At 44.8% G+C, this 14,755-nt stretch overlaps 1 protein-coding gene across 2 annotated transcripts in view; it reads right to left on the bottom strand.

Annotated features, from left to right (window-relative positions):
• The window catches only part of PRKDC (protein kinase, DNA-activated, catalytic subunit), a 126,770-nt gene that overhangs the window by 99,517 nt on the left and 12,498 nt on the right, over nucleotides 1-14,755 (bottom strand). For both annotated transcript variants that reach the window (NM_001256559.2, XM_010811951.4), the window contains exons 11-24: nucleotides 13,293-13,439; nucleotides 11,881-12,045; nucleotides 11,292-11,460; nucleotides 10,880-10,929; nucleotides 9,967-10,092; nucleotides 8,377-8,529; nucleotides 6,917-7,032; nucleotides 6,184-6,343; nucleotides 5,437-5,523; nucleotides 4,938-5,057; nucleotides 4,533-4,692; nucleotides 3,780-3,886; nucleotides 1,165-1,255; nucleotides 361-524 (exon numbers count right to left, since the gene is read on the bottom strand). In NM_001256559.2, the coding sequence (NP_001243488.2) occupies nucleotides 361-524; nucleotides 1,165-1,255; nucleotides 3,780-3,886; nucleotides 4,533-4,692; nucleotides 4,938-5,057; nucleotides 5,437-5,523; nucleotides 6,184-6,343; nucleotides 6,917-7,032; nucleotides 8,377-8,529; nucleotides 9,967-10,092; nucleotides 10,880-10,929; nucleotides 11,292-11,460; nucleotides 11,881-12,045; nucleotides 13,293-13,439 (1,815 nt within the window). The remainder of the gene's footprint in view (nucleotides 1-360; nucleotides 525-1,164; nucleotides 1,256-3,779; nucleotides 3,887-4,532; nucleotides 4,693-4,937; nucleotides 5,058-5,436; nucleotides 5,524-6,183; nucleotides 6,344-6,916; nucleotides 7,033-8,376; nucleotides 8,530-9,966; nucleotides 10,093-10,879; nucleotides 10,930-11,291; nucleotides 11,461-11,880; nucleotides 12,046-13,292; nucleotides 13,440-14,755) is intronic.

The following is a 14,755-nucleotide window of genomic DNA, read 5'->3' on the forward strand; positions in this document are numbered from 1 at the left end:
TTTAACTGTTACTTCCTGAAAATCTATTTTTAATGAACAAAATGTGGAAAGGTACAAATAGAAAACCTTGAGATCATCTGTTCTGAATCTCCCAACCTGAATACAGAATCGAGCACAGACTAAAAAATCCCTTCCCAACACCCTGTGCCCTGTGTTCTCTACGATGAAGAATTCTAGTGTGTTAATGTTTTATCATCTATTCAGACTCTTTAGGGTTAATTTCCATTTTCCAAGGGTACCGATTTCTGATAACTGAGCAGTTTCCCCATCACTAAGCTAGAGAAAACACAAAGCCCATGAAACACAACACATGTCTCCTAAGGAGCACGCAGCTGACCGCGGCGAGTGACGAGTGAGTACCTTGGTGTGTCTGTCACCCGCAGAGAGTGCCAGCTCTGTGACACGCGGCAGGAACAGGTCCAGGTGAATGACGGGCTTCATGTCCATGAAGGGCACTGCGAAGCTGAGCCTCCTTTCTCGGTCCCAAGCCACACAGCCCCTGGCCCGCTCCTCAGGGGACGCCGCTGTAGGGGAGATGCCGGTCAGCCCTCCTCCCCTCACCGGGACGGCCCTGGCCCACCCTCTCCTGCTCTGTTTATCACACACACACAGCAGCAACATCAGAAACCACCACACGCTGTTTCTAATCTGACTGAAAGTCAGATTATTTTTAAACAAGTCTGATAGTCTGGAACGTTTAATTTTCAATTTTAGTTAAGTTATTCTTCTGTGAAAAAATGATAAATGAACAATACTTTCATTAAATAGTTCCTCTTTAAAACACATATTTTTCTAATACACATTCTAACCGCTGAAATGCCAAAATCACCAGTACATTTAGGATGAAATTTTAAAACTAAAAATACAAATTTTTACTCATCAAAAAACACTAATTCTGATCAAAAACAACCTAAAAATATCCAAACATTAACAATATTAGTATTCAAAAAGGTAACTCTGAATTCCTGACACGATGTTTAACATAAAGGCCTATCCAGCTAGACTCTGCTTAAAAAATGAACAAATGCCAGACCCTGAAGATAGGAACCCACAGGCTTCAGGGCATGGCAGAAGCATTCACTCTCAGAAGACACCGTGACCGGTGTGCATTCAGCTGAGGGGCCCGCATGTCTCAGGGGTTGAGTTACTTTCAGGAAACGTCACCTGTTAGCAGGTTTTTGTTGATCTGTCCCCCGAGACGGCCAAGTACTTGCACTACTCGAACCCGTGTTTCTTCTAAGGACAGCGCTTCATTCTGCAAATGTGGTGACAATGAGAAACAACCTTGAGCTCAAAGAAAGACCCTCTCTTCCACTGATGCCCTCAATGTCTCCTTATAATCCTCCACAGCACTGCCGTCATTTTACTGCAAAAACATGAAAAGAAGCCACAATTCTCCCACTTTTGCAGCCAATGTCCATTTTCTAGGTCAGCAGTTCCTGTTTCCGGAGTCCTGATACCCTTAAAAAGTACTGAGGATTCCCACAGAGCTTCTGTTAATGTGGGTCGTATTTACCAGTATTTATCTTGTTAAAACTTAGCTTCCCTGGTGGCTCAGACAGTAAAGAATCTGCCTGCAATGAGGGAGACCCAGGTTCAATCCCTGGGTCGGGAAGATCCTCTGGTAGAGGGCATGGCAACCCACTCCAGTATTCTTGCTTGGAAAATCCCCTGGACAGAGTAGCTGGCCGGGCTACAGTCCATGGGGTTGCAATAAGTCAGCACAACTGATCGACTAACACTTTTACTTTCCATTATTTAAATACTTATCATTTTATTTAAAAACACTAAACCCATGACATGTTAACAAATGACATACTTTTAGGAAAACTAAGGATATATTCCAAATAAACAACCTCAGGCAAGTGGTGCTGTTCACATTTTGCGTCTGTGACAGACTTCTGGGCTGCGACTAGAAAAGGGAGGAGGACTTCATAGTTTTTCTAGGAAACTAGGGTTTTCTTTGGAGAAGGCAATGGCACCCCACTCCAGTACTCTTGCCTGGAAAATCCCATGGATGGAGGAACCTGGTAGGCTGCAGTCCATGAGGTCGCTAAGAGTCGGACACGACTGAGCAACTTCACTTTGACTTTTCACTTTCATGCACTGGAGATGGAAATGGCAACCCACTCCAGTGTTCTTGCCTGGAGAATCCCAGGGACGGGGGAGCCTGGTGGGCTGCCGTCTATGGGGCTGCACAGAGTCAGACACAACTGAAGCGACTTAGCAGCAGCAGCAGCAGGGTTTTCTTTGATACTACTTCAAAACTGAAGCAGTAGATTCTTAAAGGTTAGTTACAATGTGGCATGTGAGCCCACATGAGGGAAGTTTATGTAGTCTATTACAGTACAATCCGCTTGCTTTATCTTACACTCGGTTTAGGAATACAATGCACTGCTCATCTGGAGATAGTGGTTCACTGGCAGCAAAGATTCTCAGATGTGCTCCTGAAGTGACAGGCCCGCTCTCTATTTCAGAGAAAATGTCAGCCAGACACTGAGCAGCCAGGAGTCCATTGCCATGCTTCCAGTAACAGTGGTGCTCATGGGGGAGGTGGCTGCTCGATGCTCCCTGAGGACAACCGCCAGCGCCTCCTGCCCCAGCACACGGGATGGTACACGGTGTGTGCTCAAGGGTCGAGGCTTCGTGAAGCTTAAAGGAACTAACAGCCCCACCCACCACTGCACAGTGCAAATAGTCACGAGTGAAAACAGTTCTGGCCTCGCACTTTGGGACCCCTGGGCCCTATGCCTGTAAAGAAATATGCAAAACTAGAGATATTCTCAAGAAACTTTATGTTCTTTTACCTAAATGTGATAAAATAATTTAAAATCATTAGACACCACTTCTAGTTTCATTCAAGTCGCCCAATCAAAAGCTGTCAAGAGAGTAGCCCCCACTTGCCACAAGTAGAGAAAAGCCCTTGCAGCAACAAAGACCCAGCACAGCGAAAATTAAGTAAAAATTTAAAAAAGAAATAAATGAATTTCTGATCCTATAACAAAAACTGTCAAAAATAATGAGATCAGAGGAAACTTCCTGAAAGCTTGCAATACCAGTTCTAGATATTAAGTTGCTGCTGCTGCTGCTAAGTCGCTTCAGTCATGTTCAACTCTGTGCGACCCCATAGACGGCAGCCCACCAGGCCCCCCGTCCCTGGGATTCTCCAGGCAAGAACACTGGAGTGGGTTGCCATTTCCTTCTCCATTGCATGAAAGTGAAAAGTGAAAGTGAAGTTGCTCAGTCGTGTCCGACTCTTAGAGACCCCATGGACTGCAGCCTACCAGGCTCCTCCGTCCATGGGATTTTCCAGGCAAGAGTACTGGAGTGGGGTGCCATTGCCTTCTCCGAGATGTTAAGTTACACTAACTCAATTTTCTCTATTTACATCATTTTTATCTCTTACATTATGTGCCACATCTAAAAAAAACCGGTCTTAAGAAATTATCACTGGGAAAAAAACATAAAAACTGCCATGAACTAAATTCGACAAAACGACCTATTTCAGATTTAATCAGTAAATGAGGCAATCTTATACATCAATATCAGTGTGGCAACTGCTTATTTCAAACAAAACAAACAAGATCAAGACAATAACACGGTTTACATGTTAACACGGTTTACATTTTTATCACTAAACATATACTGAAATTATTTTCATACTGTACACAAATTTATATGTAACAATGATATTTTAAATGAAGATTTTTTACTACTCATGAGCATCAGAATCTGATCTCTCCACTATTTAAGCTAAAGAAAATTTAAGGGTCTCTTACAGATGAAATGTTTTTTGTCCGTTTCAGATGCTTTAACACGTCTTTAGTAAATCCTTTCTGGACAGCCCGAGAAAGCGCTGACACTTCCCAGTTACTCCGGGTCTCATCTGTCAATGGTAAACAGAAGTCAATTTTAAACAGCACTCATTTGTTTAGTTAATAAACACAAGGGGAAAGACACTAGACTACCATACAGAGACATTAAAATGCTAATTTAAAGTATGATTAAAAATGAAATTTCTAGAACAAAAATATTAACAGTGGTCTCAGTTTTAAACACCACTACCAATTAAAAGAAACAGTTTCTTGGAGGGACTTCCCTGGTGGTTCAGTGGCTAGGACTCTGCACTCCCAATGCAGTACTAAATCAGTCCTATTTGAAAAACCAATAAAAATCAGGTAAAATTAGGTCAAAATATAACTTTACTATTGGATTTTCTTATAGTTTTAATCCCTGTTTGATTAAATAAGGTTTTCTTTGCAAGACAATAGATTAGAATTTATAAGAAGTTCAAGATGTTTAAGAGTTCTTCCCCTTGAAGATTTTATAAATTTTGCTAGGATATACATGAGTAAGTAACCTATAAGTAGTTTTAATACCTCAGTTATACTTATGTCCAATTATACTGAAATGAATTGGAAAGATTACAAAAATATCAACCAAATGTATTTTGAATGCATAATATGTAGAAATACCAACACATGTATTACATTACCATTTTAAGATACACATCAAAACTCTTCTATACTTACCTGATAAGGCTGAAGTTTTCAGATATCCATCAAGGCTAGGCAGAATATCCTTATAATAGGGTTGAATTACATGTTTGCAGATATAAACTGACCATTCTTCCAGGGCATTCAGGCCGGCTTCTGCCAGTGGGGCATAGCTCAGGCCCAGTTTAAAAGCCATCTGTACATGAGAACAAATGAGATAATGAACACCAGGAATTTAGTATTGAGAGATGGCTTCTTAAATGACAAGTTTTCCTCTGTCAGACCTATGCAGGCTGGAGAGAAGGGGCACTGAAGCCCCCTCAGGAAGGCCCGCCCACGCAGGATGTGGGCAGCGGGTGGGGATGGGGGTTCTGACATGTGAGTGGCGCTGTGACTGCCATGTTTCTCAGGAACCACGACCCCCACGAGTGATGTGCCCACCTGCAACGCGGGGACGTAGGCTCTGACGTCAAGTGCGATGATGTCATGTGGCAAGGATAGGACAAAGGTCAAACAGGAGGCCAGGAGTTCATCTTTGTACTGCTTCATCTTAACTGACACCTCGGCAGGGAAGACAAGGTTAGTGCTATGCACCTGAACAGAGCCTTCAGCTCCATCATCAACTACGGAACATCTGATTTGCAAATACAAAAAATGATCACGTGGCCTTTGACACGATCATGTTCATTTAAAAATTAAGTACTTATCTCCAGCAAAAGTTCATGTGTTGAGTACTTAGTTCCCATCATGTGGAAAAGCTAAAGAATCTATGGACCCTGAGTCATCATCACTAAAATTATCGTGAGAAACCTCAGGGGACTTTGGAAGTGCAGTGACTCTCTGCCAGTGTTTTCAACCCCTCCACCCCCATGTGGATTAAGCAACCCATTTCATCTTTAAATAATATATGATAAGACTGGATAAAGCTTTTGAAAGTTACCTCTTTACCAAATTTTGCAAACAAAGCAAAGCAGGAATGCTTCTCTGGATCCTCGGGAGACGGTTTCTGACTCTTTGGACCAACGCCCTGTCAGATAAAACAGGCAATGAGCTCAGGGAATGATAACCAGATAGTCCCATGTTCTAATCTGGTGGTTCCCACTGGTCCTTGTGAGGGGACCCATTCTCATTCTGCTGAGGCCTCATGCAGAGAGGAAGACACTTCAGGCAGAGGCCCATGAGGAAGCACGTGTGAGGTGGGAGGGGGACCGCTGGCCAGGAGTCCGGGCCCAAGTCCACTCCCCGTGCCAGTCATCTGACGTGCACGCCTGTGAGCTGAGACAGCTGCTCTCAACTAGTGCCCCTGGACACTGACGCGGCCACTCTCCAACCTTAGGAGCCACCAGATCCCCGGGCAGCAGCTGTGCTGCTGAGGTGTGGCCCAGAGGCTCTGAGGACTTGAGTCTGGAAAGGGCGCCAGTGATGCTGCAGGTGGGTGCTGAAGAGCTCACAGCACCAGTCAGATGCTCGCCAGTCAGATCAGAAAATGGGGAAAACGTTCAACGTTTAAACTTTTAAACCGTGTCATCCAACTGCCACTCACATCAGTTTTTCAAAATACAAATAATAAAAGTAGTGGACTTTAAAACTGCAATATGCTGCACAGTATCATATTTTAGAATGTACTTATACACACTCATGTAATCCAAAATACACAAGCATGTTCAATGCCCTCAAAAACACTTACCTCAAAATACTTTATCTTCTTGGCATTTCTCACAGCAAGAGAAAGCAGTTTGTAGAAACCACTAATGAGTGGCAACCGTGTAGACTGCAGAATTAACTGGTATGAGAAGGAATGTACCCATGGCCCAAAAAATTCTACATGTTTCTCAGGAAGAATCTCCCTGTAAAAACAAATTTAAAGCTTAACACAGAAATCCTCATCATATACTATTTTTACTCCGCTTTGAAATTGTAAGTGACATAATCAAAACAAAGTCATCATCTGTGGTTCCATTATACACCATTTTCGGGTGTATCTGTACTCTTTCTTTGCTGTGCTGTGTTCTGTGCTCAGTCGCTCACTCATGTCCAGTTCTTTGCAACCCCATGGACTGTAGCCCGTGAGGCTCCTCTGTCCACGGGATTCTCCAGACAAGAATACTGGAGTAGGCTGCCATTTCCTTCCCAGGGGATCTTCCCAACCCAGGGATTGAACCTGTGTCTCCCGCATAGACAGACAGATTCTTTACTGTCTGAGTCACCAGGGATGCCCCCTTATTGTCCTTACCTGAGGCTCTTTTAAATACAATTTAAAAAAATTTTTTTCAACAGCTATTAGATCTATTTTAAAATTTCATATAAGCTATTTTAGATTTTAAGTCCTACTATTTCTTGTATCTACATAAGTGGTTCTCCTATGTCACAGCCAACAATTGATAGTATCTACTCTTAAGTATACAAAACTTTATGAATACCTGCAGAACTCCACCAGGTTGATGAAAGCGGAGAAGTCTTTGGGTTTCGCAGGATGCAGGTTAGCAGCTGGATCTGAGGTCGGGATCACCCAAATGCCAGCAGCTTTGTTTTCATCCTTAAAAATCAGTTGCACCAAAAACACGGTACCGTTCAGTCATTCAACAAATGACTCAGCAAGTGAACCACAGACATGGGTGAGGCTTTGAGCAAGGAATGCAGCAGTGAGGAGGAAGAGATGGGCCCAAAGCTAACAGTCAGATAAAAATGACAGAACCCTTAGAACATGCTACACCGGAGGCCACAAGGGATGCAGTGAGGAGGAAGAAAAGTGCAAACACAGAAAGAGCGGGGGGCGGGGCGGGGCAGAACTGCGCACAGGAGCCACAGCGCCCAGACAGAGGCAGGATCTCAAAACAGACAGTTACCAGTACTGCCAAGACTTCAAAACGAGAGACAGAGGACCAGTGGCTACTGTTAGGTAAAACACAAATATAAACACGTTCAATTTGTGTTTCAGACCCAGGTGGAAATGTCAAACAGGCAGGAAGAAGAGCAAGGCTGGAGACCAGGCATGTCCCGGGAAACACCAACAGAGACGACGGTGACCGGGCGGTGGCTGCGGGGGAGCAGAGACACAGAGACTAGGACGGGCGCTCTGCACGCAGACATGTGGCCAATCACCTCAGGTAGTGAGCACGTCTGCTCGTGAAATTACTTTAGACGTGAATAAATAAAAAGCCTGAAGAGTGGCAGGCGACCCCTCAATGGCCCCGACAACCAGCGCAAAAACTTGGCCCTTGACGAGTGCAGCCAAGGCCAGGGCTCTGCCCCTGTAGGCCCCCTGACCACACGGCCTCAGCCATGGAAGCCAACGTGCAAACTTGATTCTAGGAACCACTGGACTCAGAAACAAACTACCTTAGATGACAGTCTCACTACCTGAGTGTCCTGTCTCCTCAGAGGGACAGCAGCTCCAAGCTAGCAACCTCATACCCAGTCTGATCTTTGAGCCCAGCCAGAAAAACGGTGCAGAAACGCGGGAGGCGTGGCCTTTCCTGCCCTCCCTTCTACTGTCTCCAGAGCCTAGAGTCCCCCTGGCTATAAATCAGAGGAGCACCAGGGTGCCCAGACCCTCTGCAAAAAGCCACCTCTACACAAAATCAGACTAGTCTCTGCTGTTGCTAAGTCAAGAGTTCTAATCCTCCCAAAAACTTTTTCCAAAAAGTTGCTTTAACTTATTAAACATATAAATTACTTCTTGAACAATCTAATACAGAATATATTCTGCACACTGGGCAATTCAAATATCAATAGAAAAGTATAAATGACACATATTAATGCTGATAAACCAATTTCCTGCCATCCTTTACAAATGTAAGATTTGCTCCTGAATACTGCAGCATGCAGATAGAGCTGGTACAAAAATGATGCAAAATTGCTACTGACAACATCTTCTAACCTCTTGTTCCCCAACACTCTGCTTTTCCAGTGTAAGATCCAGTTTTTCAACGATCTTCAAAACTGATTTTACAAATTCATCATATAGCAAACGATTCAGACTTTGAAGGGAGGAATTCACAAAGACAAATGCTTCATCTGCTAAGAGAGAATCCTGAAAGTAAAGAAAATAAATTTTAAAATGCTGCACAAAACAGTGTCAGTACGAGTATTAAATCAGCATGACATACACGTGTAATTAGGTTTTATGGAAACACTTGTGTAAACTAGAGCAGACTTACCTCTAAGTTTTCAAGCCGTAAAATACAGACACCTTTCGAATTATTAAGACAACACCATTTGAGTCTGACATGACTTACACAGTCACGCAATACACATAAACAGTAGTGAGAAGGTTTAGGCCAACCTCGTCTAAGTATTTACTCCATTATTGAGTGTGTGTGTGTGTGTGTGTGTGTGTGTGTGTGAGAGTGTATGTGTGAGAGAGAGAGAGAGAGAGAGAGACGCTTCCTTGGTGGCTCAGTGGTAAAGAATCCACCTACCAATGCGGGGGATGTCAGAGATGTGGTTTCAGTCCCTGGGTTGGGAAGATCCCCTGGAGGAGGGCATGGCAACCCACTCCAGTGTTCTTGCCTAGAGAATCCCATGGACAGAGGAGCCTGGTAGGTTACAGTCCACTGAGTTGCAAAGAGCTGGACACGACTGAGGGACTGAGAATATACACAAGCAGTGTGTGTATACACACATCTATATGCTATATACACACGTTCTGTATGTCTATATGCAAATGCACATGCATGTACGTATATACATGTGCACTTGTAAACACACATGTACTCACATACACATGCATACTCAGAAGGGACTGAAAAGCACTATAATCTATTATTTCTTTCAAAGTGAAATATTCTACCATCCCAAAACATAGACCAGTTATGCTGTCTTCACTCAAAACAGTCTATGGAACTTAACCTCAAAATATACCTAATATCACATATTAAAAAAAAACATTTTAGTAATACTCCTGTACTACTTTACTAATACCTTGATAAGAAAAACTCCTGAGGTTGTCCACAGGACAGGAACCATCTACTGACAAAAACTGCTTTTCCTAGGATACCCATGCTCTGTCGGAGACTATGTGAAATGGTGACCAACCTGGCTTGGAGCAGATACTGCAGAAACACCTGCCAGCAACACAGGAAGCAGGAGGGGTGGTTCAAATGGTGACAGAACTATGCACCGTCTCCATCCTATCACATCACCCTTAAGGAATACAGAGAGCACAGCTCTCCCACCATGATAACGCTGCCACATTTCTGATACCTTGTACGCAGTTTCTTAAGCTAAAATGAGGACTTGGCTACAACTACTCATTAGTTTCAAATGAGTTCTATGACTTCGCTCCCCTAATTTGATTTTTTTCAAGTCTCACTTTATCCTTATTTACATTACTTGAAGTACTTTAAAAAAAAAAAAAAAAAAAGACCGAAAGTAAAATACGTTTCTGAAATAATTAAGTCTCCAGTGTGAACTATGGAAACTGTAGAGGAGCCAAAGCGCTTCTGTGGCTTTCAGCTGCAGTGTTTACCATCGTCTGGTCACAGCTCAGCAGGCTCCTGAACAGGTCCACATAGTCTCTGTAGGTGGGCACTCTCCACTTGCCGGTCCTGGCTTCCCCCAACGCTCCAGGGTCCTCAGACTCGGGCTCGGCTCCCTGGCGGGAAAACAGACAGACAGCCACGCTGAGGAGGGACGGAGAAGAGAGGCACTGCTGTGCCTCCCGATGTGCATTCTTGGAGCTAAGGGAGCTCCGGGCTGAAGAATGCAACTTGGTTGAGGAAGATAGCACGTTATGAAAGCACAATTAAAAAGCTGGGAAAAAGTCACCATTCTCTAGGACCAAAATAATGATGCACGAACTAAGCTTCAAAACAATACCCAATAATTCAACTCCTCATACAGATCTCTCATCTCATCCTATTTTCTCTAACTGAAGTAAACTTAAGACAAGCCTCCCATTATATACTAAGTATTTTGTCCTAGACTTTCAAGGGGAAAATATCCTTTTGTAAAAATGTAGGTACAGTAATAAGGTTATGTTTAAGGATGTTTCACACCCAGAATTTTATTTATCTGAAAAAATAGTTAGGTATTACATCCTACACTTATCAAAATCTAAGGCATTTCTAATAACAGAAAGGCCATTTTTCCCCCCCAAAAGAATTACCAATCATTGCAAGTAATTTACACATTTGTCTGCAATTTCAAACACCTGAATATAATATTAACATTGCATTTGGGAAAGCAGCTATCACCTACTATAGAAAGTAATGGTAATTCTTTTAAGTGACAACCATCCTATTGGTCAACTTCATTAAAAAAAATCTTTCAGGCAATCAAAAAGGCCCCTTTTGTATATTTACAGACTAAAAGTTCCAGCAACATCTCTAACTTGCAAGGTGACAAAAGACTAATTTTCAAAGCATATATTCAGAATTTACCTTTTGAAGGATCACTGGCTTAGAACATATTCTGATTAAACTTTGATGCACTAAAAAAAGAAAATAAAAACAAAAATGAAAAATTACACTGAAAAATACTAAACTCTCAACAAACTGACAGCCATTTGAATATACAGTACCTCTTGGTTTTTTCTCTAAGTTTGCTAACACCTTTAATTTTTTTTTCTTTTTTTTAATGTTTAATTTCAAATTTTAGACTATTAAGATTCAAAAGGAAAAGATGAAGAAATTCAAAACACTAGAGAAAAAAAGATTTTGGTTCACCAAAATATTAGCAGTTCTACAAGAGGCATCAAAAGACAAAAAAGAATTTGGCAACTGGATGTTCTTTATCTCAAATAACACGGTAAGATTCTTCATGCATCATCTCAGGAGTAAACTCCAAACTCACCCATAGCACCAATGCAGCTCCAGAGGATGGGCCCCTTCTCCGCCAGGGCCAGGAACAAGCGCACGATGGCCCTGCAGCACACCAGCTGCATCTTGGGGCTGTACTGGGGGAAACTGTCCATCTGCATGACCACGAGGTGTTCCAGGACAGGCGAGTGCACCTCAGGAACCTGCAGGGACGAGAGCACACGCGGGTCAGGGCTGCGGCAACAGGCACAGCAGACACAGGGGGGCGGAACCATGAAGAAGCGGCTTGTTACCTAGGGGACTAACTCCTCGCTGGGACCGCCTGAACACAGCGGAGTAAAACTGTCTGCATGACATGTTAGCTACGATTCTATCTCAAGCAGCAATCCTAATCTTTTAGAAATATGAAAAGAGTAACAGATAGCTTTTCTGTTTTGGAAACAAATCATCAAGTTTCATGACAAAAACTATACCAAAAAACTGTACAAGGTACTAGCTAAAGAGGTCACCTTGGTCATACTGGTGCCTGAACTGACTGTATGTAACTCCCACTGCATCAAACCAGCTGAAGACCTGAGCTAAACTCGCCAAGCCCATGTTCGGCGGGCCACCCCCTCACTCACGGCATCAAGGTGCAGCAGGACACTGGCCACAGACTGCAGGAAGCTGGGCAGCTGGTACACATGGTCCTCGGCAGCGTCCGCCTCCATGAGGAACAGCTGCCGGCACCGCTGGATGAGCTCCACGAACATCAAGTCCACGTCTCGGGCATTCACTGCCTTGCACGGCTGGAGAGCGGTAAAACCAGTCTCCATCAGCCTTATCCACCTCCGGGTGATGGCACCTAAGGTGTCTCATTAGGCCATGTTATTATAACTGAATGTTAACAAGCTTATCAGTGGAGAAGAAATACAGACATAGAATGCACTGTACATCGGAAAGATGCTTTCCAAAAAACCTGTAAATACATTCTAAACAGTTACTAACACACAAAACACTTATTGTCACCTGTGTTTCTGGCAGGGGCAGACGGCAGACAATTGGGTGCCATCCCTGCAGAGGCCTGACACCCAGAGAAGGGACAGGCCTGATCCCCCCACCACACAGCAGCGGCTCCCACAGCCACACCCTCCTAACTCGGAGACAGTCCAGCTGCACGTTTCCCAAAGGCTCCTCAGACGTCGGCCCCAGTCCCACCTTCTCACGAGCCTGGACCAGCGCCTGATCCGTGTCCTCTCCCTTGTTCCACCATACTCTGTCTACACCAGCTCATTACAGTAAACAGGTCCCTGCTGCCAGACCTCAGCGTCTGAGGATACAAAGTCCGTGCCCTTGGTCACCTCTGAGCCTCCTCACACACATTTCCTCTGCCCTAAGTTTGTATAAACAAGCCACGGAAACATGTGGAGATGAAGACTTTAAGGAGAAAGGAGTGTTGGGAAGAAGCAAATGAGGAGGCATCAGGATGGAGGAGTGAGCAGAGGGCTGGAAGAGACTCTCCATCCCAAAAACAGGGGAGTAGCCCTAATGGGGATCTATACAGAGAAACAGCAGGAGATGTAATCCGCCAGTGGGAGCCATAGACCCCTCCAGGAGGATGCAGCCATGCCGACTCCCAGCATCTCCAGCAGACCTCACCCGGGCTCAGGGGCTCATGCCAGAGTGAGCTCAGGGGTTCATCAGTGATGGGTGGCCAGGCGCAGCCAGGAGAACATGGTGTTCCTCGTCTCCAGGCTGCAGCCATGTCTCGGTTCTGTCTATTGCTGGCTGAACCCTTACACGAGTCCTCTAACTCCTCTGGCCTCAGTTTCCTCAACTGTAAAGTGGAATAATATTCCTAAAAGCTTAGAGGAGAGTTATGAATATTTGAGATAATACACAGGAAGCACTGAAAAAACGCATTAACAACAAAACAAATAAGAATAATATTTTCAAAAGTGTGAGACGCTATTCAAAATATACTAAAGTGATATATATCAAAATATACTACAGTTTCATCAAATGAAACTAAAAGGGGTCAGTAAGTGAGACATACCCCTGCGAAGAGCCCGTATCCGCGGATGGCGATGGACAGGTCCTTGCTGTTGGCGTCCACGTTCCTGATGATGCTGTAGAACTGCTCCATGAAGAAGCGCAGGGGGCCCCTGTGTGCCTCGGCATCGTGCGCCACCAACAAGGAAACCTGCATCACACAACGTTCACTTTAGAGGCATCCCTCCAAACGTGAAAAGGCTGGAACGGCCGAATGGGACAACATCAGTGAGCTACTACAGGTCCACGGCAGCTATTACTTGTAAAGAACCATCTGTTCAATCCACTTAGTCTCCATCAGGTTCAGAAAAGGCACTTCCTTAAGTAAGCCTTTATTACACGTGATGCATTCTTCCTAGGGAAAGGGACTGAGAGAAAAACCAAGTAGATACAGGAAGACATATGCACAAAACACAGGCTCTGGACTAAAGCTCCCTGATGAAGCAGAAAGCTTCCTTAGACTCATCTTTGACTCAAGGTGACACAGAGCTGGGCAGGCCCAGCAGCTGGCGAGCTCAGAGTCACCCACAGACAGGACCCCCAGGAGGGAACACAGAGAGGATTCAAAACAAACAACCAGGGGAAAAAAAAAAGGTGTCTCATTTCTCAAAACAATAAGCTACAATAATTACGTGAGCCAAAGCAAGTACTCTGAGAAGCAAGCAGATGACAATCCACCATACACGGTGACACCTGCCAGAACTGGAGACCAGCAAGGGCATCAGGAAGCTCTTGCCACCTGCCCACAACCGTCTAAGACAAGGATGGGAATAAGCCAGACAATCACCAAAGGGAGAAAGAAGACATCCACATTGCCGACCTGCAGCCCGCGCCGACCCGTAGGAAGGCCTCAGGTCTCAGCACCCGGAGACGGCAGGCCGCCTACAGGCTCCCTGCACCCATACCCAACCTAGACGGAAACACCCTGGGGCAGAAGGGGCAGGAGGGCTCGCCTCGGCCGAGAAGCCACAGAGATACAAGCATCCAGTCTAACAGGACAGCAGATCCCGCCAACCTCCCCCTCCCCTCCCTCCTCCCACCCTGACCCAGCCACCGCCTCCAGGGAGCCCTGACCTCCAGCCCTCCCTCACCCCTTCCTACTCCCATCCTGACCCAGGCACCACCCCTAGGGAGCCCTGACTGCCAACCTTCCCTCCGTCCCACCTCCTCACTCTCTTGTCTGGCCTTGGCTCTGAGAACCTGATCAGACTTGATGTCTTTCAAGTTTTTTTTCTTTCAAACCTGCTGCCACTCCTGTGGCAGAGGGATAACCAACTTTTCTCTTTAAGTACTGCTGCTGCTAAGTCAATTCAGTCGTGTCCGACTCTATGCAACCCCATAGACGGCAGCCTGCCAGGCTCCCCCGTCCCTGGGATTCTCCAGGCAAGAACACTGGAGTGGGTTGCCATTTCCTTCTCCAATGCATGAAAGTGAGAAGTGAAAGTGAAGTCACTCGGTACTACAGAA

The sequence above is a fragment of the Bos taurus genome, chromosome 14 (genome assembly GCF_002263795.3).
Source record: "Bos taurus isolate L1 Dominette 01449 registration number 42190680 breed Hereford chromosome 14, ARS-UCD2.0, whole genome shotgun sequence".
Classification (NCBI taxonomy): Eukaryota; Metazoa; Chordata; class Mammalia; order Artiodactyla; family Bovidae; genus Bos; species Bos taurus.